The sequence below is a fragment of the Orcinus orca genome, chromosome 4, assembly GCF_937001465.1.
Source record: "Orcinus orca chromosome 4, mOrcOrc1.1, whole genome shotgun sequence".
Taxonomy (NCBI): domain Eukaryota; kingdom Metazoa; phylum Chordata; class Mammalia; order Artiodactyla; family Delphinidae; genus Orcinus; species Orcinus orca.
Window position 1 is genome coordinate 37,189,182 of NC_064562.1, and position 27,070 is coordinate 37,216,251.

At 39.3% G+C, this 27,070-nt stretch overlaps 1 protein-coding gene and 1 long non-coding RNA gene across 3 annotated transcripts in view; both read right to left on the reverse strand.

The window, feature by feature from the left end:
* The window catches only part of LOC125964228 (uncharacterized), a 273,001-nt gene that overhangs the window by 7,773 nt on the left and 238,158 nt on the right, over positions 1–27,070 (reverse strand). The gene's annotated exons all lie outside the window — the stretch shown is intronic.
* On the reverse strand, positions 3,981–26,736 carry MSMO1 (methylsterol monooxygenase 1). 2 transcript variants are annotated; one of them, XM_004283986.3, is made up of 6 exons: positions 26,610–26,736; positions 20,811–21,096; positions 15,130–15,278; positions 14,062–14,188; positions 12,269–12,423; positions 3,981–4,930 (listed from the first exon to the last, which is right to left on the reverse strand). In XM_004283986.3, the coding sequence occupies exons 2-6, from the start codon at positions 21,063–21,065 to the stop codon at positions 4,735–4,737; spliced, it is 882 nt and encodes a 293-aa protein (XP_004284034.1). In that variant the 5' UTR covers positions 21,066–21,096; positions 26,610–26,736; the 3' UTR covers positions 3,981–4,734. The 2 variants fall into 2 exon arrangements, with proteins under 2 accessions (XP_004284034.1, XP_033269240.1); XM_033413349.2 differs by lacking the exon at positions 26,610–26,736 and adding an exon at positions 26,228–26,478.

Sequence of the window (27,070 nt, forward strand, 5' to 3'; positions counted from 1 at the left end):
CCCTGCTTTATTCTCACGGCTTCCTTTTTACCTTCTTCTAGCACTAGCAGATGAATTATTTTCTAGCAAAAGAAATCTCAGAGACTCTTTTTTTTTTTAAATTTATTTTTGACTGTGTTGGGTCTTTGTTGCTGCATGCGGGCTTTTTCTAGTTGCAGTGAGTGGGGGCTACTCTTCGTTGCGGTGCTCGGGCTTCTCATTGCAGGCTTCTCTTGTTGCAGAGCACGGGCTCTAGGTGTGCAGGCTCAGTAGTTGTGGCTCGTGGGCTCTAGAGCGCAGGCTCAGTAGTTCTGGCGCACGGGCTTAGTTGCTCCGCGGCATGCGGGATCTTCCCGGACCAGGGATCGAACCCGTGTCCCCTGCCTTGGCAGGTGGATTCTTAACCACTGTGCCACAAGGGAAGCCCTCAGAGACTCTTCATGGAATACAAGAAGTCTGGCTCAAATCTTCCAAAAGACTAAACAAAGTTTTACATTTTCCTTATCAGGTAGATACAGTCTTTGTTCAAGTTAAATACACACACGCCCTCTAACCTGTAATTTGTTCCCTAAAAGAACACATCAAGCTGCATATCCCATGAGAATCTGCACTTATTAAGTCAAACCTTAGGATCCCGAAGTATCAGCATGCAGTCAGACTTCAGCTGGCCCCGGCAGCCCCACATCTGACTCTGGCTTTGGAGTGCACATCAAACACCCCTCTCTCTCTCTTCTGGCACCCCCACTATATGCTGTTATTATTTAAAACTTTCTGAATTGATTGTTTAAATGGCAATGTAATTGCCAAATCCTACATTAAGTTGCTGTTACAATATTCTCCCCTTTTAAAAATCAGTAAGGGGCTTCCCTGGTGGCGCAGTGGTTGAGAGTCCACCTGCTGATGCAGGGGACACGGGTTCGTGCCCCGGTCCGGGAGGATCCCACATGCCGCGGAGCGGCTGGGCCCGTGAGCCATGGCCGCTGGGCCTGCGTGTCCAGAGCCTGTGCTCCGCAATGGGAGGGGCCCCAACAGTGAGAGGCCCGCGTACCGCAAAAAAAAAAAAAAAAAAAAAAATCAGTAAGACATTTCTTGAACTCCTACCATGTACAAGGCATCGCGCCAGGTGAACAGAGGATACGGAAGGAAAGATGGAGAATAGCAAAGTCCTAGCTCTGCAGTCAGTGCAGCCACTCATGACCTGCATGACTTTGACCTTATTAATAACCCTCACTGAGCCTGTTTCAGGCTAAGAGATTAGCATGAGAAAAGGTACAGGAGAATGAAATTACATAGTGCAAAATAGAAATCTTTGGATTAAAAGAAGTAGCAATACAAGGCAGCACGTGCTGAGGTGTGATAGAGGTGAGTGATGCAGAACGAGGAGTGAGGGAGAGTGGCGAGAGGTTGCTGTCACCTGAAGCAGGGATAGGACCTCGGTAAGGAAGGTGGGGCTGGGGTGGGGAGGCTGGAGCTGGTTCATTAGAGAAGGGGAAGGAATTTATAACACAATAGCTAACGTTTATTGTGCACAGCAACACATACTTCACATGGAGCGTCTTACTAATCCTCACAAACTCCCTATGAAATGTTATCATCCTCATTTCACGGATGAGGAAATCAGTGTAGAGTAGCAGGAGGGGGAAGGGCTTTCTAGGAAGTGGACCAGTTACCTGGAGCCAAGGGGCAAGGCCTGCTGTCCCAGCAGCTGCAGCTCAGTTCCCTGTCCTGCCTGGTGATGGGTTCAGTCTCCTGTGAGCAGGTCTCCTGGGAAGGTACCTTGGGCTCCGAGCCTCCGAGTATGCAGTGAGCCTCCACCCATCCTGACTTTTGCTTATTTTCTCAATAGTTTGAAGGTAGTATTTCATATAGTGGGTTCTACCCTCTCACATCCTTCCTTTCAATGTTCGAAACACAACAGTACTCCTAAGTGTGTCGTAAAGACATTTTACCATGGTCCTCTGGTGATTTTATGGAAGAATGTCAACATTTGACAGCCACCATTTGACGAAGGGCACGTCACTCTTCTGAACATTAGCTGAAAGATTCTGATCTTTTCGAAGAATGGATTAGAAGCTAAATCCTCAGAGACAAACATACAGCCCTCTGTGCACTCATGCATGAAGATCTTGAACAGCGTCTTTCTCCAGCTAGGGGAATTTAATAGCCCTAGGCTTTATGCGAGAGTTTATGAATCGGAAGTTGGGATGAGAATTTAAGTATTGCAGACCCAAGCTTTTCCAAAGGTCTACATGTCTTTAGCTAGATTATATAGAAAAAAATAAAATTCTAGTTAATTATGACTTTGTAGATACTAACTCTAAGCATATCCTATCCATTTTAATTACAATATTAACTTTAAGCTTTCAAATTACATTAGCAAAATCCAAAATAGATAATCCAAGAAACAAAGAATCTCTTGTTTTCTAGAATAGACTCAGAGCTATGTATTGTTTTTGTACTCTAGTCTTCGTATTTATTTCTGTCTCACCGTCAAGTGCTAAAAGACAGAACGCTTAATTCAGGTAACTTTAAGTCTGGCCAGTGAATCATATCAAAATCCATTTGTACTAAAGTGCTTGTGAATGAGTCTTACTACTTTCTGGATGGCTACTGGCTTAGAACTTTCTTTCTTTTCAAGTGTCTTCTTAAAGGCTGTGCATAAGAATGAGGGGGTATTTGGGAAGTATCCCCTGAGATTTTCGCAGATGCAAGTCTGCAGTGCATGAATGGTCAATGTAGTGGCCACAACCATGGCTTCTGAAGTCAAGTCTGGTCCCGTGGGTCTGAGGTAACTTCACCTCTCAGACAATTCCCACAAATATAAATGGAAAAAAATGGCATCTACGTCAGATCGATAAGTGAGACCATGCACAATTCAGGGTGTACTGTCAGTGCTCAGTAAAACGTAACTAAGTATGAAAGAAAATTAGAATGTACCAAGTTGTTTAAAAATGTTTAGCACCATTTTTAACAGTAGGTGTCGCTCTCTCCCTAAGTGCTGGAAGGCATTGCCTTCTGTTAGTTCAGACACCTGTGTGTTCCATAAGTATTAGGGAATGAAAGCAGATGATAAAAGAATTCCCTTATATACCTTACAACTAAACAGCACAGTTTTAGGTACAGCCCGCAACTTGCTGTTTGAGATTTAAGAGATTGATTAAATAGACACACACACACACACACACACACACACACACACACACACACACACAAACACACACACACAGCAGTAAGGGTTGGAAAAGGAGAATGAAAAAGGCCATAGAACCAGGTACTAGTTAGAAAACATGGTCTAGCAAGAGTCTCAGCTGTAACTTTCTCAACTCTTATTTGAACCTCTTTACTGTATAAGTGTTAAAAAAAAAAAAAAAAGAGGGCTTCCCTGGTGGCGCAGTGGTTGAGAGTCCGCCTGCCGATGCAGGGGACACGGGTTTGTGCCCCGGTCCGGGAGGATCCCACATGCCGCAGAGCGGCTGGGCCCGTGGGCCATGGCCGCTGGGCCTGCGCGTCCAGAGCCTGTGTTCCGCAACGGGAGAGGCCACAACAGTGAGAGGCCCGCGTACAGCAAAAAAAAAAAAACAAAAACAAAAAAACAAAAAAAAAAAGAAAAAAGAAACTTACCAGAAGATGGCTCCATATTTTTTAAAAATTATAATTTGGTACTACCGTATACAAAGTTAGAATTATCACCTCTTGCTTTAAATCAGACTCTAGATACTTGAAATTAAACCAGCCCTAATAAGTTTAGCTCCATTCTTCTTTACATTTTCTAAGTGGAGAAAAGACCTGCTTCGATATCCTCCATTTTGTTAGGTCAATAGAATTTCCCACAATAGGTAGCCTGATAAATACATGTTGAGACTGCCAAAAGTTTAGCAAATGAAGCACTTAAAAAGATAAAAACTATTCCTTTTATGACAAAATTTAATAATTTAGTGATTTCTATACATTTCCTGATAAGAATAAAAGGTGACAAATGATGTTCAAAATTGGAAACCAAATAATCAAACAAAATCACATTTATTTCAATAGCTCCAAGTGCAAATACAGCAAGTCAGTACACAAAGTTTCAAGATACAGCTTTAAGTATAATGAAAACTTGATATACAAAAAAGAAAGGGTAAATAGCAGAAATAAAGCTCAATGTTTAAAAAATTCAAGTAACCTGAAAACCTTTAGACTAAAATAGTCTTTCAGAAATGCCTTAATTTATAGATAAGAGTAGTACATTACAGTCAAAAAGGACTTCTCAGAAAGAGAATCACCCCAAACTGGTCAGCTCCAGATACGAGCAGAAATTCCCGGTGCTGGCTATTTCAGAGTTAGCACTCACTCACACTATACAGATTGGTGTGGTTCAACCCATGGCATCTGATCTTTAAGCAAATTCCAAAATAGTATTTAAAGTTCAGTACTACTAAGAGTTCTTGAAATGGTCACTATATATTTAAAAGGTTTGAAGACCAATTTCAGCTTCAGGCCTATGGTACAACTTGGGAAAAAGACATACATTAATATTCCTTCCATTACTTAAATCCTTTTTGTAAAGTTAGCAACATGGCCTTTAAAGGTTCCTCAGGGAAACTGTACTTAAACATATAAAAGTTCCCACTAGGAAGATAATTAAAAGTTGTTAATGTTCTTTTTATCACTTAGCAACCAAGACACATGTTTATTTCCACTCCCCAGAAGCAATGTTAGCTACTAGCTTCAATTCAGGAAATGTGTATCTGCAGGAAGGTTTATGTGAGATGCTTATTCAGTCTTTTTCTCAACCTTCTTCGTTTTCTCAATGTAGGCAATAAATTGAGAGTCTGTTCCAAAAAGTCTATCCCACCATGTAAATGTCGAAGCATAGTTTCCAATGAAGTTCATGTGGTGGAAATCGTGATGCCGAGAACCAGCATAGAAAGGAATGAGATTTAAAGGGTTGAGAGGAATGTCATAACCACTGAAATAAAAATGATAAGGAGTATTAAGAAAGTAAATACACCTTAATCGACATTTTCATTGATAGTAATATGCTTGTTAACTATTCAAATAACATTCCACTTAACCTAAGTCACTTATTTCTGACATGTTTACAAAAGACAAAAACTCACAGCAAATGGTGCATATTCTAGAAACCACTTTAAGAAATTTAAAAACACCTTCAACAATTAATAGACATTAATATTACACATCAGGGGATGAAAGAGGGGTTATAGTAATGAATCTTTAGACATAGATTTTCATGACTTTTTTTTTTCTGTTTTAGAGGACTTTCTCACCATAGTTTGTAACACCCATAATACTACATATTTTTTTTAGTTAAAGTTATATAAAATTAGTACCAAGCATTACAAAGGTTAAACCTGAGGATTACTGTTTTGCAACTTCTTTTAGAGTACCCACCTTTATTTCTAACTACAAGTCTAAAATCTGATATCTACAATTATACCAGTCTGAATCACCCCAATCCTTCCCGTCCTTAAGGAGTATGAAGGGGGAAGGAAGGAGAAAAGAGCGATGGAAGGAAAGATTGAAGGAAACACCATCTACCACTTTTCTGCCTAAGACTAGAAGCATTAATTTTGCTACTTTAGTGACTCAGAAACAATTCCTAGAATTTCATATTCTGCTTTCACAGATGAAAATTCCCAAATAAAAATGCAATAAATATATAATCATTTTTAAATGATGAAAAATTAGGATATTAGGAATTTGAAAAGGCATTTAATAGAAATAATTTACCAAAAAATGCCTTCCAATCAACAGAAAGGAAGCATGTGAAATATGAACATATCACAAGCAGTTTTCATCAGTGCTGGGCAGTGGAGTACACAAATGTTTTATTCGGTGAATCCATTCGGTGGATATTTCAATATTTTTTTCAAGTAAGAGTTAGGTTTAGGTTCATTACAGAAGGATAAAGTAATTGCTGCTCCTGAATTACAGTATTTAACCAAATTTTTAAGAAAACAACAAGAATATTTTCATTTGAACAATGTTTCAGGAAGACTCTGCAAGGCATGAAATCCAAAACGCAAGAGGGAAGAGATATGGGAACATACGTATATGTATAACTGATTCACTTTGTTATAAAGCAGAAACTAACACACCATTGTAAAGCAATTATACTCCAATAAAGATGTAAAAAAAAAAAAACTGACAGATTTTACTACATAAAAATTTAAAACTTCACAACTGCAAAAGAACCATCAAGAGTTAAAATTCAAATGACAGATGGAGAGAAAATATTTACAACATAGGTAACAAACAAAGCTTACACATGAACCAATAGGTTATAAAACGTATAGCCTTAACAGAAAAACTGGCAAATGATATAAAATGGTAATTCAAAGAAAAAATTACTGTTGGTCAACAAGCACAAAGACAGGTTGAGCAGAAAGACATGCTCTCACTCCCTCTTGTGAGAGCACTGGAATCACAACTAACTGCTGAACAATCATCGACAGGAAGACACTGGAACTCACCAAACAAGATACCCCACATCCAAAGACAAAGGAGAAGCTGTAATGAGATGGTAGGAGGGGCACAATCACAATAAAATCAAAACCCATAACCGCTGGGTGGGTGACTCACAAACCAGAGAACACTTATACCACAGAAGTCCACCCACTGGAGTGAAGGTTCTGAGCCCCACATCAGGCTTCCCAACCTGGGGGTCCAGCAATGGGAGGAGGAAGTCCCAGATTCAGACTTTGAAGGCTAGCAAGATTTGACTGTGGGACTTCGATTGGACTGTGGGAAACAGAGACTCGACTCGTGGAAGACACACACAAAGTAGTGTGTGCATCAGGACCCAGGGGAAGGAGCACTGACCCCATAGGAGACTGAACTAGATGTACCTGCTAGTGTTAGAGGGTCTCCTGCAGAGGCGGAGGGTGGCTGTGGCTCATTGTGGGGACAATGACATTGGCAGCAGAAGTTCTGGGAAGCACTCCTTGGTGTGAGCCCTCCCAGAGTCTGCCATTAGCCCCACCAAAGAGCCTCTAGGCTCCAGTGCTGCCTCAGGCCAAACAACCAACAGGCAGGGAACTCGGCCCCACCCTTCAACAGACAAATGGATTAAAGTTTTAGTGAGCTCTGCCCACAGAGCAACACCCACCTCTACCCACCACCAGTCCCTCCCATCAGGAAGCTTGCACAAGCCTCTTAGACAGCCTCATCCACCAGAGGGCAGACAGCAGAAGCAAGAAGAACTACAATCCTGCAGCCTGTGGGATGAAAACCACATTCACAGAAAGACAGACAAAATGAAAAGGCAGAGGACTATGTACCAGATGAAGGGAACAAGATAAAACCCCAGAAAAACAACTAAATGAAGTGGAGATAGGCAACCTTCCAGAAAAAGAATTAAGAATAATGATAGTGAAGATGATCCAGGACCTCGGAAAAAGAATGGAGGCAAAGATCAAGAAGAGACAAGAAATGTTTAACAAAGACCTAGAAGAATAAAAGAACAAACAAACAGAGATGAATAATACAATAACTGAAATGAAAAATACACTAGAAGGAATAAACAGTAGAATAACTGAGGCAGAAGAATGGATAACTGATCTGGAAGGTAGAATGGTGGAATTCACTGCCACGAAACAGAATAAAGACCAGAAAGAAATGAAGACAGCCTAAGAGACCTCTGGGACAACCTTAAATGCACCAACATTTGAATTATAGGGGTCCCAGAAGGAGAAGAGAGAAAGGACCCAAGAAGATATCTGAAGAGATTACAGTCGAAAACTTCCCTAACATGGGAAAGGAAAGAGCCACCCAAGTCCAGGAAGCGCAGAGAGCCCCAGGCAGGATAAACCCAAGGAGAAACATGCCAAGACACATAGTAATCAAATTGACAAAAATTAAAGACAAAGAAAAATTATTAAAAGCAAGAAGGGGGCTTCCCTGGTGGCGCAGTGGTTGAGAGTCCGCCTGCCGATGCAGGGCACATGCGTTCGTGACCCAGTCCGGGAAGATCCCACATGCCGCGGAGTGGCTGGGCCCGTGAGCCATGGCCGCTGAGCCTGTGCGTCCGGAGCCTGTGCTCCACAACGGGAGAGGCCACAGCAGTGAGAGGCCCGTGTACCGAAAAAAAAAAAAAAAAAAAAAAGGCAACAAGGGAGGGCTTCCCTGGTGGCGCAGTGGTTGATTATCTGCCTGCTAATGCAGGGGGCATGGGTTCGAGCCCTGGTCTGGGAAGATCCCACATGCCGCGGAGCAACTAGGCCCATGAGCCACAACTACTGAGCCTGCGCTCCACAAGAGAGGCCACGACAGTGAGAGGCCCGTGCACTGCGATGAAGAGTGGCCCCCGCTTGCCATAACTAGAGAAAGCCCTCGCACCGAAACATAGACCCAACACAGCCAAAAATAAAAATAAATTAATTAAAAGAAGACTCAACATTAAAAAAAAAAAAAAAAAAAGCAACAAGGGAAAAACGACAAATAACATACAAGGTCACCCCATAAGGTTAACAGCTGATTTCTCTGCAGAAACTCTACAAGCCAGAAGGGAGTGGCATGATATAGTTAAAATGATGAAGGGGAAGAACCTACATCCAAGGTTACTCTACCTGGCAAGGATCTCGTTCAGATTCAACAGAGAAATCAAAAGCTTTACAGATAAGCAAAAGCTAAGAGAATTCAGCACCACCAAACCAGCTCTACAGGAAACACTAAAGGAACTTCTCTAAGTGGGAAACACAAGAGAAGAAAAGGACCTACAAAAACAATGCCCAAACAATTAAGAAAATGGTAATAGGAACATAAATATCAAGAATTACCTTAAATGTGAATGGATTAAAAGCTCCAACCAAAAGACACAGGCTCCCTGAATGGATACAAAAACAAAACCCGTATATATGCTGTCTACAAGACATCCACTTCAGACCTAGGGACACATACAGACTGAAAGTGAGGGGACAGAAAAAGATATTCCATGCAAATGGAAATCATAAGAAAGCTGGAGTAGCAATACTCATATCAGATAAAGTAGACTTTAAAATAAAGAATGTTATGAGAGACAAGGAAGGACACTACACAATATCAAGGGATCAATCCAAGAAGAAGATATAACAATTATAAATATATAAGCATCCCACATAGAAGCACCTCAATACATAAGGCAAATACTAACAGCTATAATAGAGGAAATCGACAGTAACGCAATAATAGTGGGGGACTTTAACACCTCATTTACACCAATGGACAGATCAAAGGATAAAATCCTTTTATCCTGGGCTAAAAGGATTTAGCCCAGGGATGCAAGGATTCTTCAATATACACAAATCAATCAATGTGATACACCATATTAACAAATTGAAGAATAAATACCATATGATCATCTCAAGAGATGCAGAAAAAGCTTTTGACAAAATTCAATACCCATTTATGATAAAAACTCTCAAGAAAGTGGGCACAGAGGGAACCTACCTCAACATAATAAAGGCCATATATGACAAACCCACAGCAAACACCATTCTCAATGGTGAAAAACTGAAAGCATTTCCTCTAAGATCAGGAACAACACAAGGATGTCCACTCTCACCACTATTATTCAACATAACTTTGGAAGTCCTAGCTATGGCAATCAGAGAAGAAAAAGAAATAAAAGGAATACAAATTGCAAAATAGAAGTAAAACTGTCACTGTTTGCAGATGACATGATACTATACACAGATAATCCTAAAGATGCCACCAGAAAACTACTAGAGCTAACAAATGAATTTGGTAAAGTCCCAGGATACAAAATTAATGCACAGAAATCTCTTACATTCCTATACACTAACAATGAAAGATCAGAAAGAGAAATTAAGGAAACAATCTCCCATTCACCATTGCACCAAAAAGGATAAAATACCTAGGAATAAACCTACCTAAGGAGGTAAAAGACCTGTACTCAGACAACTATAAGACACTGATGAAAGAAATCAATGATGACACAAACAGATGGAGAGATACACCATGTTCTTGGATTGGAAGAATCAATATTGTTAAAATGACTATACTACTCAAAGCAATCTACAGATTCAAAGCAATCCCTATCAAATTACCAATGGCATTTTTTAAGGAAGTAAAACAAAAAATCTTAAAATTTGTATGGAGACACAAAAGACCCCAAATAGCCAAAGCAGTCTTAAGGGAAATAAACGGAGCTGGAGGAATCAGACTCCCTGACTTCAGTCCATACTACAAAGCTACAGTAATCAAGACAGTATGGTACTGGCACAAAAACAGAGATATAGGTTAATGGAACAGGATAGAAAGCCCAGAGATAAACCTACACACCTATGTTCAACTAATCTATGACAAAGGAGGCAAGGATATACAATGGAGAAAAGACAGTCTCTTCAGTAAGTGGTGCTGGGAAAACTGGACAGCTACATGTAAAAGAATGAAATTAGAACACTCCCCAACAACAATACACAAAAATAAACTCAATATGGATTAAAGACCTAATGTTAAGACAGGACACTATAAAACTCTTAGAGGAAAACATAGGAAGAACACTCTTTGACATAAATCACAGCACAATCTTCTTTGATCCACCTCCTAGAGTAATGGAAAATTAAAAAAAATAAACAAATGGGGCCTAATGAAACTTAAAAGCTTTTTCACAGCCAAGGAAACTATAAACAAGATGAAAAGACAACCCTCAGAATGGGAGAAAATATTTGCAAACAAATCAACAGACAAAGGATTAATCTCCAAAATATATAAACAGCTCATGCAGCTCACTATTAAAAAAACAAACAACCCAATCCAAAAATGGGCAGAAGACCTAAATAGACATTTCTCCAAAGAAGACATACAGATGGCCAAGAAGCACATGAAAAGCTGCTCAACATCATTAATTATTAGAGAAATGCAAATCAAAACTACAATGAGGTATCACCTCACACCAGTTAGAATGGGCATCATCAGAAAATCTACAAACAACAAATGCTGGAGAGGGTGTGGAAAAAAGGTAACCCTCTTGCACTGTTGGTGGGAATGTAAACTGATATAGCCACTAAGGAGAACAGTATGGAGGTTCCTTAAGAAACTAAAAATAGAATTACCATATGACCCAGCAATCCCACTACTGGGCATATACCCAGAGAAAACCATAATCCAAAAAGACACATGCACCCCAATGTTCAGTGCAGCACTGTTTACAATAGCCAGGTCATGGAAACAACCTAAATGTTCATCGACAGAGGAATGGATAAAGAAGATGTGGTACATATATACAATGAAATATTACTCAGCCATAAAAAGGAATGAAATTGGATCCTTTGCAGATACGTGGATGGACTTAGAGACTGTCATACAGAGTGAAGTAAGTCAGAAAGAGAAAAACAAACATCGTATATTAACGCATGTATGTGGAATCTAGAAAAATGGTACAGATGAACCAGGTTTGCAAGGCAGAAATAGAGACACAGATGTAGAGAACAAACGTAGACACTAAGCCGGCGGGGTGAGGTGGTGGTGGTGGGATGAATCGGGAGACTGGGAATAAAAAAGAAAAAACCCAGAACAAAGACAGCCATGCAGCCTCACCAGCCCCTGGGGAATGCAGTGCATAACCCTGAAGGCTCTCTGCCCTCCTACTGACCAAGATTAACAAGACTGTAATGTTCAGTTTGCAAAGGGTGTTGGGTGCAGGGAAAGCATTCTTACAGGTTCCTGCTGGGCGTGTAGAGAGGGGCCCTTTTAGAGGGCAGTTCTGCAGCACTTATCAGAATTTTATTTCATTTTCTCAAATGATACATGAATATACTCTCACCATAAAAATGACAACAGCCATAGATAGGAATGTAAAAAAACCCAAAAATTATTATTTGAACTTTTATCCAATTATGTTCTCCTGTTTATTAAAAATAGTAACATTAACAAGGTTAACTTCTCCTATTACTCTACTTAGGAAAAAAGATAACCTATGACAATGATTACGGTGCATGAAATGGGTGAAGGTGGTCAAAAGGTATGAACTTCCAGTTATAAGATGAATAAGTCTTGGACATGTAATGTACAGCATGGAGGCTGAAATCAACAATCCTGTGAATCTGAAAGTTGCTAAGAGAGTAGATCTTAAGAGTTCTCGAATTTGTAACTCTGTGTAGAGATGAACAGTGTGGTGAGCATTTTGCAATATATACATATATCAAACCATTATGTTGCACACCTAAAACACAATGTTACATGTCAGTTACATTTCAATTAAAAAAAAAGAGAAATAAAGATAATCTATGACCATGAAAAAAGGATATTTTATGATACTTTTACCTGAATAGAAACCATAGCTTACCTATGGACATCAACAGTTTCTATCAAACGAATGGTTACCCAGGCCCAAAGAAGAATAACATGATCACATAAAAGCATGATTCCAATGAAAAATCCAGTTCCAAGAATTAAGGTTTCCAGAGGATGTGCATATTCAGCTTCCATTCCAAATGGAGCCTAAAATAAGTAAGAATTCAGTGATGGTTAATTTTATGTGTCAACTTATCTAGGCCACGGTGCCCAGCTGCTTGGTCAAACACCAGTCTAGATGCTGGTGTGAAGGTCTTTTTTAGATGTGATTAACAGTTAAGTCAGTAGACCATGAGTAAAGAAGAGGACCCTCCATAACCCAGGTGAGCTTCATCCAATCAGATGAAGGCCTTAAAAGCAAAGACTGATGCTTCCCAAGAAAGATGGAATTCTCAAGACTACAATACAGAAACCCTGCCTGGTTTCCAGCCTGCTGCCCTAAGGAATTGAGATCCAGGCCTGCAACATCAACTCTCACCTGCGTTTCCAACCTGTGAGCTGCCCTACAGATTTGATTCACCAGCCCCCACAAGTGCATGAACCAGTTCCTTAAAATAAATCTGTGTGTGTGTGTATGTGTGTGTGTGTGTCTCCTATTGATTTTGTTTCTTTGGAGAACCCTAATATATATATTCTAATTTATTTATGTATATCGTTTTATAAAATTATATCTCTTCTATATGTTATGATAGTACAGTCATCCCTAGGTATCCCAGGGGGATTGGTTCCAGGACCCCCATGGATACCAAACTCCAAGGATGCTCAAGTCCCTTATATAAAATGGAGCAGTATTTGCATATAACCTATGAACATCCTCCCATATACTTTAAATCATCTATAGATTATTTGTAATATCTAATACAATGTAAATGCTGTGTAATTGTTGTAAATACAATTTAAACGTTATGTAAATAGTTGTCCACTCGAGGCAAATTCAAGTTTTGCCTTTCGGAACTTTCTGGAATTTTTTTCCCAAATATTTTCAATCCTTGGTTGGTTGAATTCATGAATTCAGAACCCATGGATACTGAGGATCAACTATATATCTAGCCATACATATATAAACATTAACAGTAATTCTCAATAAAATTTTTTTTTGTTCTTACCAAACATTAAAAGGTCCAGGGATGTCCTTAAAACAATCTATTTTAATAGCTGCCTTTGATGGTGTGAGATAAAGGCATTAAACAATTGACTTGAATTCTAATTTTGGTTTATGCACCTGAATTTGTTCTGCCAAGAAAGGGATGTTTGGTTTATCATCTCATGTAATTAGGATCGATGCAGAACATACCAAAATAACAAATTCAACAAAGCTAACATCAAAGCAGTTCTGATAAAAATCACTGTTTTGCGGGAAGGAGTTAGCAATTACGTGGAAATGTGTTAAAACTAACTTGGAAATTGTTTTAGGAATTTAACGATTCAAGGTTTGTTGTTTTGGGTTCCCACTTAAATGACCTTAACAGCACTAGAGGCCTCTATCAAACTGCCAGGGACCCAACTGTGTGAGGATAGTGCTCTGGACCCAAAGACAAAAATGAACGATTTCACGTAACATTTTTCTTTCAGGTCTCAATTTACCATGAAATTAAGATATTAAAGAAAATCTGTAGAACTCCCTTTGTGTTTAGGTGTGTGTGTATTATATTCTTAACAATCATGCCAAAGGAAAAAGAAATAAAAACATCACTGACAATTTTTTTTAAAGTCCAGGAGACTTTTTTTTAAATGACATTTTTGCCTCTAATAGAAAAAAATGGATTAAATATAGTTCTAACATACCTGAAACTCATGATGAATTTTATGAATATGCTTATATATTCTTTTGTGGTGTAAGAGCCTATGCAGGAAATAGTGCCAGGTATCCTCAATCACTGCACAGCCAAGGCATCTTGCCAAAAGCATGTACCTTTAAGATGAAAATACTGTAATGAGGATTAAATAACTTTTACTTAAACAATCTAGACTTTTACCTGGGATCACTGCTGGAGACACTGCATAAAAGCAAATACCAGCTTGACCTAACTGGTTTTATTGATCAACAAATTCTCAAAACAATACATATAGATGCAAGCTACCTATATGATACCACCTGAAGAAGGGTTAAAGAAGCTGACCACCATACCAATTCTAATTCGCTTAAAAAAAAGTCACAGGTATAAAGTCAGAGTTAAGAAACAAAACTCAAAATTTCTAGGAAAAGAGTAACATTGATAAAGGACTTGAATTAAGATTAATAAGAGTAAAATCATCGTTTTTTTCCTGACAAAGAGAAGCATATAAGTGCAATGGGCAAAATATATTTTATATACATATGAACACATACACAGAAATTCTTTTATATGTTGAATATACAGTAATAGGAAAAGCACATATCTATATACTGTACATCTGTATTCAGGTTAAGTCAGAACAGACAGTTGAATACAAATAGTATTTGAACACAAATATTTATGCTCAGATAATATATGTTTCTGTCTGTATGGACATAATTTTTATAAACCTCACAAACTATTCTCTCATTTTTTCTTTCATTTTAGACTTAAAATGCAATATATTTTTTCTTGGCATAAGCGTGTGTATCTGTACACAATCATATAATGGATGCTATGGAAACTTCTGATGCAAGAAACTCACCTTCCAATAAAAATATTACACTAAAATATAGAAACATATAAAAATGGGGACATTTTAAGTTTCTGTTACGGTTTACTTTTCTACATTTTATTTATTTCCAAAGTTTAGAAGAAACAAACACTGACCCAATGAAGAAAGAAAATAACATTAAGGATATTTTAATTGAATGATAAACCATGACTGAGTATAAAAAGCAAATCTTCATCTACATACCATCTTGGCATTGTTTCCCAATCATAAGGAATATTGAAATACTCTGTAAAATAATAGGTTCCACAAATCAAAGGAAGCTGGATACAAAAGTGATTAAAGAGAAGTACTTTAAAACATTTCCATTGATTTTCCCACGTTTCTGGTTTATCCTATGGAGAAAAAAATCAAAATATTTAGTATTAGCCTCTGCTATCAGGAGTTTCACCTGAAAACTAGAAGTAAATTCCTAGCTTTTTCTCTAACGTTTATATGGGGACTTAAGTTTATGTTATTTAATTAATCCTATGTTATGTGAATTCTATATTATAATTGCTGTGTTACAGTAACTAAGGTCCAGGAACCACAACACACACACACACACACACACACACACACACACACGCACTTCTAAAACCTTGACAACTATCGATATTATCACTACTTTAAATAGGTGAAGAAATTGTCAATAGACAAACCCAGGCATAATGGTCCCAATGATCTCTACAAACCAAAGGAGCACTACAGAACGAATAACTCTTGTCTTTGCTGCTCACAGATCATTTACTTCTTTTATCAGGAATGCCAGAGGAAGAAATGTGTTACGCTAAGATCACAGTTGGGTTCTCCCAATTGCTGAGGCAGCTGCACACATAGCATTGGAAGCCTTATTACACAGGTACATCAACACTGCCAGCCATTCAGCGGTTTTCATTCCCAGAAATAAGTGCATTTTTGTTCTTATACATTGACAGAATTAGAAACTCTCTGAGCTGGAAGAACTTAGAAAACAAATGTGTCCAGTGGTTCCCAAAGAACGGAGAGCTACTGCCCACAGATGAAGTTCACAGATTAAAGTCAAAATGAGGAAGTGAGATTACTGTAGTGAAACGTTCACAAAACCTCATCAGGATTATCGACTTGCTTAACAAGCCATATATAAAAGTCTAAAATTTATTCAATTTAAAGGGGTGCAATTAGTTAAAAAGTGCTTTTGGTTTTACAAAAAGATGGTGATAATAAATAGTTACTGCTTTGTTTTAAATGTCCTTACCTAAAAATTCAGAAACTTACCAATGCAAGTGTTTTAACTGAACCGTAATATCCCAAGGATGAAACCACTGACCTCAGCAGAGGCCCAGAGGTCAACCTCCCTGCCCAGGATCACACACGCAGTTATTAGCGGAACTTGGACTAACTAAAGTCTAGGGTTGCAGTGTTGTTCTTGAAATTCTTTGGGAGAGTTACCTTCTCTGACAAAAAAGAAACAGCATTCAACTGGTAATCAGTCTGGAGAGCTGGCTCTAACCTCTGGGGCTCTGTGAAGCTCACATCTCAGTCTGCTCAACAATAAAATGAGGAAATTAGGCGAGATAATTTATAATTGTCTATTTCTACTCTGAGCATGATCTGACCCCGCTCCTCCAAACTTCCAGTCTGTGATTGGGGACAAAATAAACGGAAGATTCTGGCTTGGGCCGGCAAAGGCACTCTTTTTCCCCTAGAACTATGTTTAACTGACTTGTGATATCCTGGCTAGACTCTAATACTGATGTAGCTGCAGAAATTAACACAAAAATGAATCAACTGTAACTAAAAAATCACATGTTTTACTGTTTACCAGGCCCACAGACTTCAGACAGAATGTTTTTAGTGTATAAATCCTTGAGGAAAATCCCTAGAGAATTATCAAGACGTAAGACTTAAAAAAATCCTGCAAGGTCTACTTCATTACTCTCTCATTCCTGTGAATATTCTCCCCAGTAGCAAGCATGTGCATTAGCTGTCTATTCTGTTTCAAAGCAGAGTTTTCAGTGTTAGCTCCACCAGCAACTTTTTCCTTGTACCCTCACTGTTTCAGGGTATCTGCCTTTAAAAATGTGTAAACCTGTGTACACTGATTTTTTGGCTTGTTTTTAAACCCCCTTATATTGTGAAAACTTGTACTGATTATCTTCACAACTAATTTTAGTATCAAAAAATCTCAAAGCAGGGACCTTAATGGTTGTGAAAGTCAAGGAAGACATGCTAAGTACAGACTTGAAGGCTTTCGATCTCTGTTTATCAGTAACTAGTTGTAAACTAGATTACTTCGTCCTTTCTTTTGCCACATTTTATTCTAAAGTCTTCATAAAACCTTGAATGAAACAGGCCTTTCTCTCTCTGAAAAAGTTACCACCTCTGACCAGTGAGTCAACTGTAGAGGGCAGAAGACAGACAGGGATACTTTGGCCTGGACAGCCATACAACAAATCAGCCCCATAAATAAACCAATGGGTGACCCGTGGCAGCCAGAATTCCAAACATGCATGAGAACTTAGACATCCAAACTCAATTCTGCCTTTCAAAGTAGGCCTTTTTATAAGAAGTATTCTGGAAATGTTGTGCCCTTTATTTACGGTAACAGGATACTCTCCTTTAGGCCACAGCCCTTTTAATTCCTTCTCCCTTTACCCTTTGTTCTTCCCTCCTTTGGCTTGGAGTCCACAGGCAGCTGACCCTCTGCACTATCCCCAGAGAGAATCAATGTTAGTACTTGCTTAAAGTGAGACTCACTGGGAGAGGCTACAAAGAGAAGAGACTGGTCGGAGAGGATGTGTGCACTGACTGCCACCCGCCATGGACTCAATGAGTACAAACCAGTCTCCTTAGGTGAACACTCCCAAGATGCCTGCTTTCCACCAAGACTGTGTGCCCTTGAGTTTGAGTTTGGCATGACTTGTTGAAAAAAGTTAACAGTAAGCATTAGAAACTATCGTGGGTTTACCAAGTGTCAACAAATCATTTCTTTTTCTAACAAGGTGGTGCAGATTCCTTCCTGGGAACTGTGTCAAACTCATTAGTCTACACATTACTAGAGTTCACTATTTTCCCTATGTTTAAAACTGAGAAGAGGCACTGCGTATATCTCAACACTTTGTCATGCATAGCAAGCTCTCAAGAAACATTTAGTACACTGAAGTGAATACCTAGAAGCTAGGAACATCATCATTTTGGGGGGGATGACATGAATGCTGCAGAATTACCATGATATATTTAGGGTAAAAACAAAACCTTAACAGTCTTGATCAAAGTCTCAGCATATTAACATACATTTAAGAGTTGAGATATCAAGGGCTGGAGTGAAGTGCAAAATAATACTCATGAATCCCCATAACCTTCCCTTGCAGCTAATTTTAAAATTAAAATTTATGTATGATAAAACCTCTCCATAAAGTGGGTACAGAAGGAACATATCTCAACATAATACAGGCCACAGATGATAAGCCCACAGCTAACAACATACTCAATGGTGAAAAGCTGAAAACATTTCCTCTAAGATAGGAACAAGACAAGGATGACCACTTTTGCCACTTTATTCAACATAGTATTGGAAGTCCTAGCCACAGCAATCAGACAAGAAAAAGAAAGAAAAGGAATCCAAATTGGAAAGGACGAAGTAAAACTGCTACTGTTTGCAGATGACATGATACTACACTATACATAGAAAATCCTAAAGATGCCACCAGAAAACTACTGGAGCTCATCAATGAATTTGGTAAAGTTGCTGGATACAAAATTAATACAAAGAACAGAAAACTGTGAGACACGGATCAAAGACACTGAAAACGACATAAATAGATGTAAAGATATACTGTGTTCACGGACTGGAAGAATCAATATTGTTAAAATGACCACACTACCCAAGGCAATCTACAGATTCAATGCAATCCCTATCAAAACACCAGTGGCATTTTTCACAGAACTAGGACAAATAATTTTAAAATTTGTATGTAACCACCATAAACCTCCTAGAAGAAAACATAGGCAGAATACTCTGACATAAATCGTAACAATATTTGTTTGGATCTGCCTCCTAAAGCAAAGGAAACAAAAGCAAAAATAAACAAATGGGACCTCATTAAACTTAAAAGCTTTTCTGGACAGCAAAGGAAACCTTTGACAAAACAGACAATCTGCTGAATGGGAGAAAATATTTGCACATGATATGACTGATTAGGGGTTAATATCCAAAATATACAAACAGCTCATACAATTCAACATCAAAAAAAAAAACTGATTAAAAAATGGGCATAAGAACTGAACAGACATTTTTCCAAAGAAGACATACAGATGGCCAAAAGGCACATGAAAAGATGCTCAACACCACTAATCATCAAGGAAATGTAAATCAAAACCACAATGAGGGCTTCCCTGGTGGCGCAGTGGTTGAGAGTCTGCCTGCCGATGCAGGGGACACGGGTTCGTGCCCCAGTCCGGGAAGATCCCACATGCCGTGGAGCAGCTGGGCCCGTGAGCCATGGCCGCTGAGCCTGCGTGTCCGGAGCCTGTGCTCCGCAACGGGAGAGGCCACAACAGTGAGAGGCCTGCGTACCGCAAAAAAACAAAACAAACAAACAAAAAAACCCACAATGAGATTTCACCTCACACCTGTCAGAATGGCTATAATCAAAAAGACTACAAATAACAAATGCTGGTGAGGTTGTGAAGAAAAGGGAAACTTAGTACACAGTTGGTGAAATCTAAATTGGTACAGCCACTGTGGAAAACAGTATGGAGGTTCCTCAAAAAACTAAAAATAGAACTACCATATGATCCAGCAATTCCACTCCTGGGTATATATCTGAAAAAAATAAAAACACTAATCTGAAAACACCCACAACGTTCATAGCACCATTCTTTACAATGGCCAAGATATGGAAGCAACCTAAGTGTCCATTAACAGATGAATGGATGAAGAAGATGTGGCATATATACACAATGGAATACTACTCGGCCATAAAAAAGAATGAAATTTTGCCATATGCAACAACATGGATGGACCTGGAAGGTATTATGCAAAGTGAAATAAGTCAGAGAAAGACAAATATGTATGGTATCACTTACATGTGGGGAAAAAACCCCAAAATAAATGAACAAATATAACAGAACAGACTCACAGATATAGAGAACAAATTAGTGGTTACCAGCAGGGAGAGGAAAGGGGGAAGGAGTGAGAGGTAGGGGATTAAGAAGTACAAGCTACTATGTATACAATAGATAAGTAACAAGGATATATTGTATAGCATAGAGAATATAGTCAATATTTTATAATAACTTTAAATGGAGTATAATGTATAAAAATTTTGAATCACAATGTTGTACATCTGAAACTAATATACTGTATATCAACTATATCTCAGTAAAAAAAATTTTTTTAATTAAAACTTATAAACCCAAATTAGATAAACATCACATCTACTTAAGGTACAATTTAACAAATTATTCTTGAAACCTTAACAATAAATGCTCTAGGGTTGTGCTGTCCAATATGGTAGCAACTAGAAATGTGGCTATTGAACATTTTAAATACAGCTAGTCTTAACTGAGATGGGCTGAAATTAGTGTAAAATATACACTGGATTTCAAAGACTTATTATAAGAATAAGAATATAACATATCCCATTAAAACTTTTAAATTTTGATTACTTACTGAAATGCAACAGTTGAGATTTACTGGATTAAATAAAATATACTGCTAACATTATTTTCCCTATTTCTTTTTACTTTTTAATGCATTCTACTAGAAAATTACACATGTGGCTTCATTGTATGTCTATTGGACAGCGCTGATCTAGTCTATTTTGAGTTATAAGGTTATATTTACCTTAAAAATATTCAACAAGACTAATGACAATACTCCACTGCAAGTCCATCATACTCACCTTTTGAATTTTGTACTTTTTCATGTAAGGTATAAATTGAAACAAGAATCCAGGTAAACAGAACAAGAAATAAAGGACCTCATGAACTATGAGTGATCCCCATGTTGCAATCTGGAACTTTGTATAATTATTCAACATATAGTTCCAAGCATTTTTAAATGGTTCCTGCAGAGGATTCTCAGGTAAAAGTGAATCTACATATTCCACAGCCAAGGATGCTGAACTAAAGATGCTGATACTTTCATTTGTTGCCATTTTTCAAATCTCTGCAGACAGCCTTATAATTCTGCAAAAATAAGTAAATAAATAAATATATAAATAAGCAAGCTAAACAATGAAATTCTAAGAAAACAGTTTTTAAAATGCTTCTGATTAATTTTTAAATTACTATAGGAGTGCCAATCGCTCAGGTCCTAAACATGATTAAAAACCCCAGTCTACAGGATGTCATCATCACCTCCATTTGTGGTGTATGATTTCAAAGTCACCTGTTAACTTTCAAGAGCAGGATCTAAAGAACAATAGTGGATAAGAAATTTCAAGCCATCTTTAGAGACTTTTCAGTGTGGTCTCCAGGAAAAACTTGTAATTTCAATGAGCAATAGTTGGGTCACTTAAAACTAAAAGAATCTATAAAGAAAAAGTCTGCCAAACATGACTTCATAAAAATTAAATACTTATAATGGTGAATAAAAAGACAATCATAAATAAAGCCAAAGATCAAATGACAAACTGGGAAAAATATTTCCAAAAATTATGACAAAGGGCTACAATGGGTGCTTTAGAAAAAGCCTAAAAACCCAACAGAAAAATGACAAAGACCATTCACGGAAGGTTCACAGAAAAATAAATACAAATGCTTACTAAGCAAATAAGCAGTTCAATTTGACTCAAATAGGAAATGCATCCTAAAACAAAATCTTTAAGTTTCATAATGCCCAGTACCCAGTAACAATTTGGGGAAATAGGCACCATTGTACATTGTTGATGGGAGGATTAGTCTATAAAATTCACAGTATTTATTACAACTCAAAATGAATATACCTTTTGACCCAGCAATTTTCTCACTCAAGTGTACCAAGATGAGCACACTAAGACTGAAAGAAGCATTGCAAAAATAGCAAAATAATAATAGCAAAAAGAAAGAGAAAAAAGTAAAACAAAATGTTAAGTCCATCAACAAGAAATGAATTAAATAAATTCTATCAGGTCCTTCCAAAGACACACAGCCACATAAAAGGAGGAAGAGCTACACGTTCTACATAGAAAGATGTCTAAGATACAGTGTTGTGAAACAGCAAGTTGCAGAATGTATAGCAAGAACCCCACTTATATTTTTGTGAAAAGGTTATATACTTTATGCAGTTTCGTGCATATGTACATATGACAGACACACACACGAACATAGAAAATGTACAGAAAATGCATATGTATACACGGTTGGGGGGATTATGAAGAGGAGAAAGATTTTACTTTCCATTTTATACCTTCTTACGATTTTAATTTTTTTCATGAGCATGTTTTACTTATTTAATAAATAAGCTTAATAGGTCACCAAATCAAAAAACAGAAAAACTTATGAAGAATGTCACTTTCCTAAAAATGTTTACTGATGTCCCTAATTTATGAATTATGATGGGCCACTCTAAAAACAAATATATTAAGCCTCGGACACTCTTAATAGTATTTAATGCCCCCTTCCCCCATAGACCTCTTATCATAGAGGATCCTGGGAAGCTTAGCCAGCTTCCTCAGGACTCTGAATTCACTTTGCATTCCTATTCCTCTGTCCTACTCATTCTCAAGTGACTTACAGCATGGGGACTATTGTGCCACAGCCTGTGCTCACTCACCCTCTCCTCTAAGACTGTCTGGTCTTGTGTTCTTATCCTACCTCATCAAGAACTTGTCCATCACTTACTCTTTCTCATCTTTCCCTCTTCACTGAGTTCATCCCATCAAGTTTAAAAACATACTCAAGGACTTCCCTGGTGGCGCAGTGGTTGAGAGTCCGCCTGCCGATGCAGGGGACACGGGTTCGCGCCCTGGTCCGGGAGGATCCCACATGCAGCAGAGCAGCTGGGCCCGTGAGCCATGGCCGCTGAGCCTGCGCGTCCGGAGCCTGTGCTCCGCAATGGGAGAGGCCACAACAGTGAGAGGCCCGCGTACCACAAAAAAAAAACCCAAAATACCCAACATACTCAAGTCCTCCTTTCTTGAGAAAAGTTTTCCTAACCTCCATCACCTCTCCCCCAAGCCACTGTTCCCTTTCTCTTTTTCTTTGGACCAACCAACTTCTGTCTCAAGGGAGAGATCAACATACAGCCTCTGACTGGTTAATTCTCACACACACAACTCACTCAACTACAGCTGACCCTTCAATAACACAGGTTTGAACTGTGCAGGTCCCCTTAGACTCAGATTTTTTAAAATAAATATATTGGAAAAATTTGGGGAGACTTGCAACAATTTGAAAAAATTCACAGATAAACCACATAGCCTAGAAATATCAAAAAAAATAAGAAAAAGTTAGGTATGTCATGAATGCATAAAATATATGTAAATACTATTCTTACACAGGCATAAAGTGAGTGATATTTAATATAAAATTAATGTGTTACTGCAAACCAGCCTATTATCAGTGAAGTGTTTTTTTAAAAAAGTAACAATGTTTCCAATACTGTATTATGGATATGACTAATACTATGCTATAAAACTTTATAATGATTCATTTATTAGTGTATAGGCTGAGCTACTGTAAAGCAATAGTATCGACTACATGAGGTGACCACAAAGCAATCATATTGCTGCTTCTTCATTATCAATGCATGAATCCTGATACATGTGAATAAATATGAATTTCTTTTTCACATTATCTTTTCATTTTTGATGTCTGGTGTTAGTAATATTCATAACATCCACAGTGTTTTGTATCATATAAGACAATGTTGATGTAGGTACTGACAGACCATTCATCTTGTAAAAAGACATAAACTTACGGTATCAATAAATACAGCACAGTACTGTAAATGTATTTTCTCTTCCTAATTTTTTAACGTTTTCTTTTCTCAGCTGTTTATGTTATCGGTAAGGCTTCGGTCAACAGTAGGCTATCAGTAGTTCAGTTCTGGAGGAGCCAAAAGTTATGTGTGGATTTTCAATAGCCCAGGGGTTTGGCGCCCCAATCCCCGAGTTGTTCAAGGGCCCACTGTGCTTGCAGTCTAGGTCCCCATCCACACCAAAATGTCTTCAATATTCTAAATTACAAAATAAAAGTTGTTCCAATCCTCATTTTTCATGAGGTCGTTACCAAATCTAATGATGCTAAACCAACACCAGTTACTAGCTGTGTGACCTTGAGCAAGTTAAGTCACTTCTCTAAGCCTCAGTTTTATTATCTGCAGAATGTAAAGAATAACAACAGTAACTAGACGATGGGAATCTTTTCATGATATACATGTATATCAAATCACCACAACATACACTTGAAATATCTTACAGTTTTGTCAACTGTACCTCAAAAAAGCTGAAAAAATAGGGAATATAAATATAGTTCTTCTCATGAGTCCAAGAAATAATGCACGTGAAGTACTTAACATAGGACCTGACACATGGTAGCTACAAGAAGCTAACAATTATTAAGGACTTTCTATAGGCCACTAACTTCTAAGAGTGTTACATGCTTTCTCTATATTAAAGACTTTAATCCTTACCACACCTTCAAGGTAGGCACTTTTATTATCCCCATTTTACAAATGAAAAACTGAGGTTTAGAAAGATTAAGTAACTTCCCCAAATTACAAGAAAGCTACGTGGGGGAGCCTGTGCTCACATTCATTGTGCTATACTGTGATCCGAAATAATAAAGCACATAAATATTATAGTAAGAGAGGAATAATTCCCACAGTTTACCCAAGCCCCTTGAAAGAGCATTCCACATAGGCTGGAATATTTCACATATATGTGAAAATGATTTTCACATTTCCCATCCATTCTCTAGCAATTACAATCTGTTTCCTATTCTAATCAATGCACTGAATTTACTCTAAGTAAAATCACTAAGTCTCCAAGCTTCCAGATCCAACAAACATGTTTTTGAGTTTATTTTATCTGGCCAGTCTGGAAGATTTGATACTTCTCACTTTGAAATGCCCGCCTTTCTTGGGATTCATATGTATTCACTCTGATTTAATGGGTGGTACTATGTGTAGTCACTGTGCTCCCTGCTGCCCTCACCCCTGACTTCAAAACATAAAATCTAGTGAGGAATACAAAGAAGTAACCAAATTGTCACAGAATCTGTGACAAGAACAATAAAGGGTTGGAAATATAGAACAGAGAGGCCCAGGGAAAGAGGCATCCTAGAGAAAGAGGCATCTAAACTCAAGCCTGGAGCATGGAGGGGAGGTGACTAGATTAAAAGAGAGTAAAGTCGGGTGCGATGGGGTTGGGGGGGGATAGTTTTGAATAGAGGAAACATCAGTTCCAAAGACTCAACCAGGAGATGAGAAAGGATACAGCACTTTCTGATTTAGTTAAGTCTGTGGTACAGCTTTTGAGAAAGGAAGGCTCAAGAATTGAGGCTGAATAGTTTCCCAGAGATGCTTTCTTTACTCCTTCCAACTATTCTAGATTATTTGGAGTGAGCTAATCTGCTCCTGTTGCGAGAATATGCTGATATCCACAATCTCTCTCTCTCTCTCTCTAGGCCTCTCTCCTAAACCCCAGGTTCTGATTATCCAAAAATCTACTGGTCATCTCCAATTTAGACAGTTCAGAGGCACGTCACCGTCAACATGTCCAACGTGTTCCGCCACTGCCTCTTGCAACCCTACCCACACACTCCCTACCTCCTGTACCGCGCAGTGAACTGGTGCCACCACCTACTTAGCCATCTGGGACAGAATGTTCCAGACCTCTATCTCTGCTGCCCGGGTTAAGTCTTCACACACTTACCCTATTTAGAGATAACTGCTTTAATTAACATTCAGGAGTTTACTCTCCAGACTCAAGGGAGGGAAATGGACACACTGTTGACAACTGAAGCAAAAAATAGGAATTAAAGAGGAAAGGGGAAGGGAAATAAAGAGTGGATTTTCTTTTCCTTTTTTCACCCTTGCACAACTGGATTGACCGGAGGCCTGCTACAGGCTCAGACAAAAGAAATGTAGTCATTTGTGGATTCCCTTAGTAACCTTCAAGTTTAGCTGTCGGAGTGCTGTCAGCAGTGCCTGCCCTTCGCCGTGCCCGGATCGCGCCTCCAAGCGTGCCTTTCTTAAACCCTCCCTCCAGAACACGATGCCAGCATCCATCTAAACAGCAGACAGGCTTCACCAACCCTTCTCCAGACCCTTAGAGTTCCAGCGAGCGCCTCCCCACTGATAAAGACATAGGCCTCTGCTCTCCTCCTCTCTCACCTTCTCGCCCCCACCCTCGGTATTCCTACAAGAAGGCCTCTGACCGTCCTCCGCTTGGGCCTCTCTGCCCACGAAACAGCGTCCCTTGCCGGTACGTCCTCTGCCCAACTCCCATTCATCCTTCAGTACCCTCCTCGGACGCTCTTCCCAACCGCACGCCCCGCCGCGCACACAAACTGATCTTGCCCCCCTCCTTTTGTACAACTCTGGTCACACTGGCACCCTGGGCTGTGACCACTGTCCCGGACGGCTGAGGGCCGTGCCCGGTTCCGACATTGACTGAGGGATTTCACCCTTTTCCACCCGTACCCGCCGCCACGCCCTCCATCCCGGCCTCCATCCGCGGCCAGCGGCCGTACCCTCTTCCACCCCGGCCACTCACCTGCGCTCCGCTGTACCTGCTGCCGTCTCCTCCCGAGCTTCGCTAGGCTCAGCCGCTCAGGCGGTTCCTCCCGCCGTTATTGGCTTGCGAGGGCCCCCGCCCCGCCTTCCAGGTGCTGTGGTTGGTCTGCGCAGCTGCCGGCATCGTGTGACTCGCGCGAATGGAGCACTGGTGCCGCGGCCATTGGCTGAGCGGATGGAGTGAGGATCGTGAGAGCTGGGCGTCAGACCAGTAGCGGCGCCGCGGAGCCTGGGGGCGGGAGCGCACAGCCAGGTAGGTGGGGCGGAGGTGAGACAGTGAGGGGTCGCGTATCAACCTCGGACCCGCTCCCAGGCGCTTGAGCGGTCGAGGGGGCAGCGATTCTGCGGGCTGTGAAGTGTTTTCGCCGCGCTGGGTTCACAGGTCGCAGCTTTCGCTGGTGCACCCCGAGTTTAGACCACCTCTTTCTCTTCCCCAGCGCC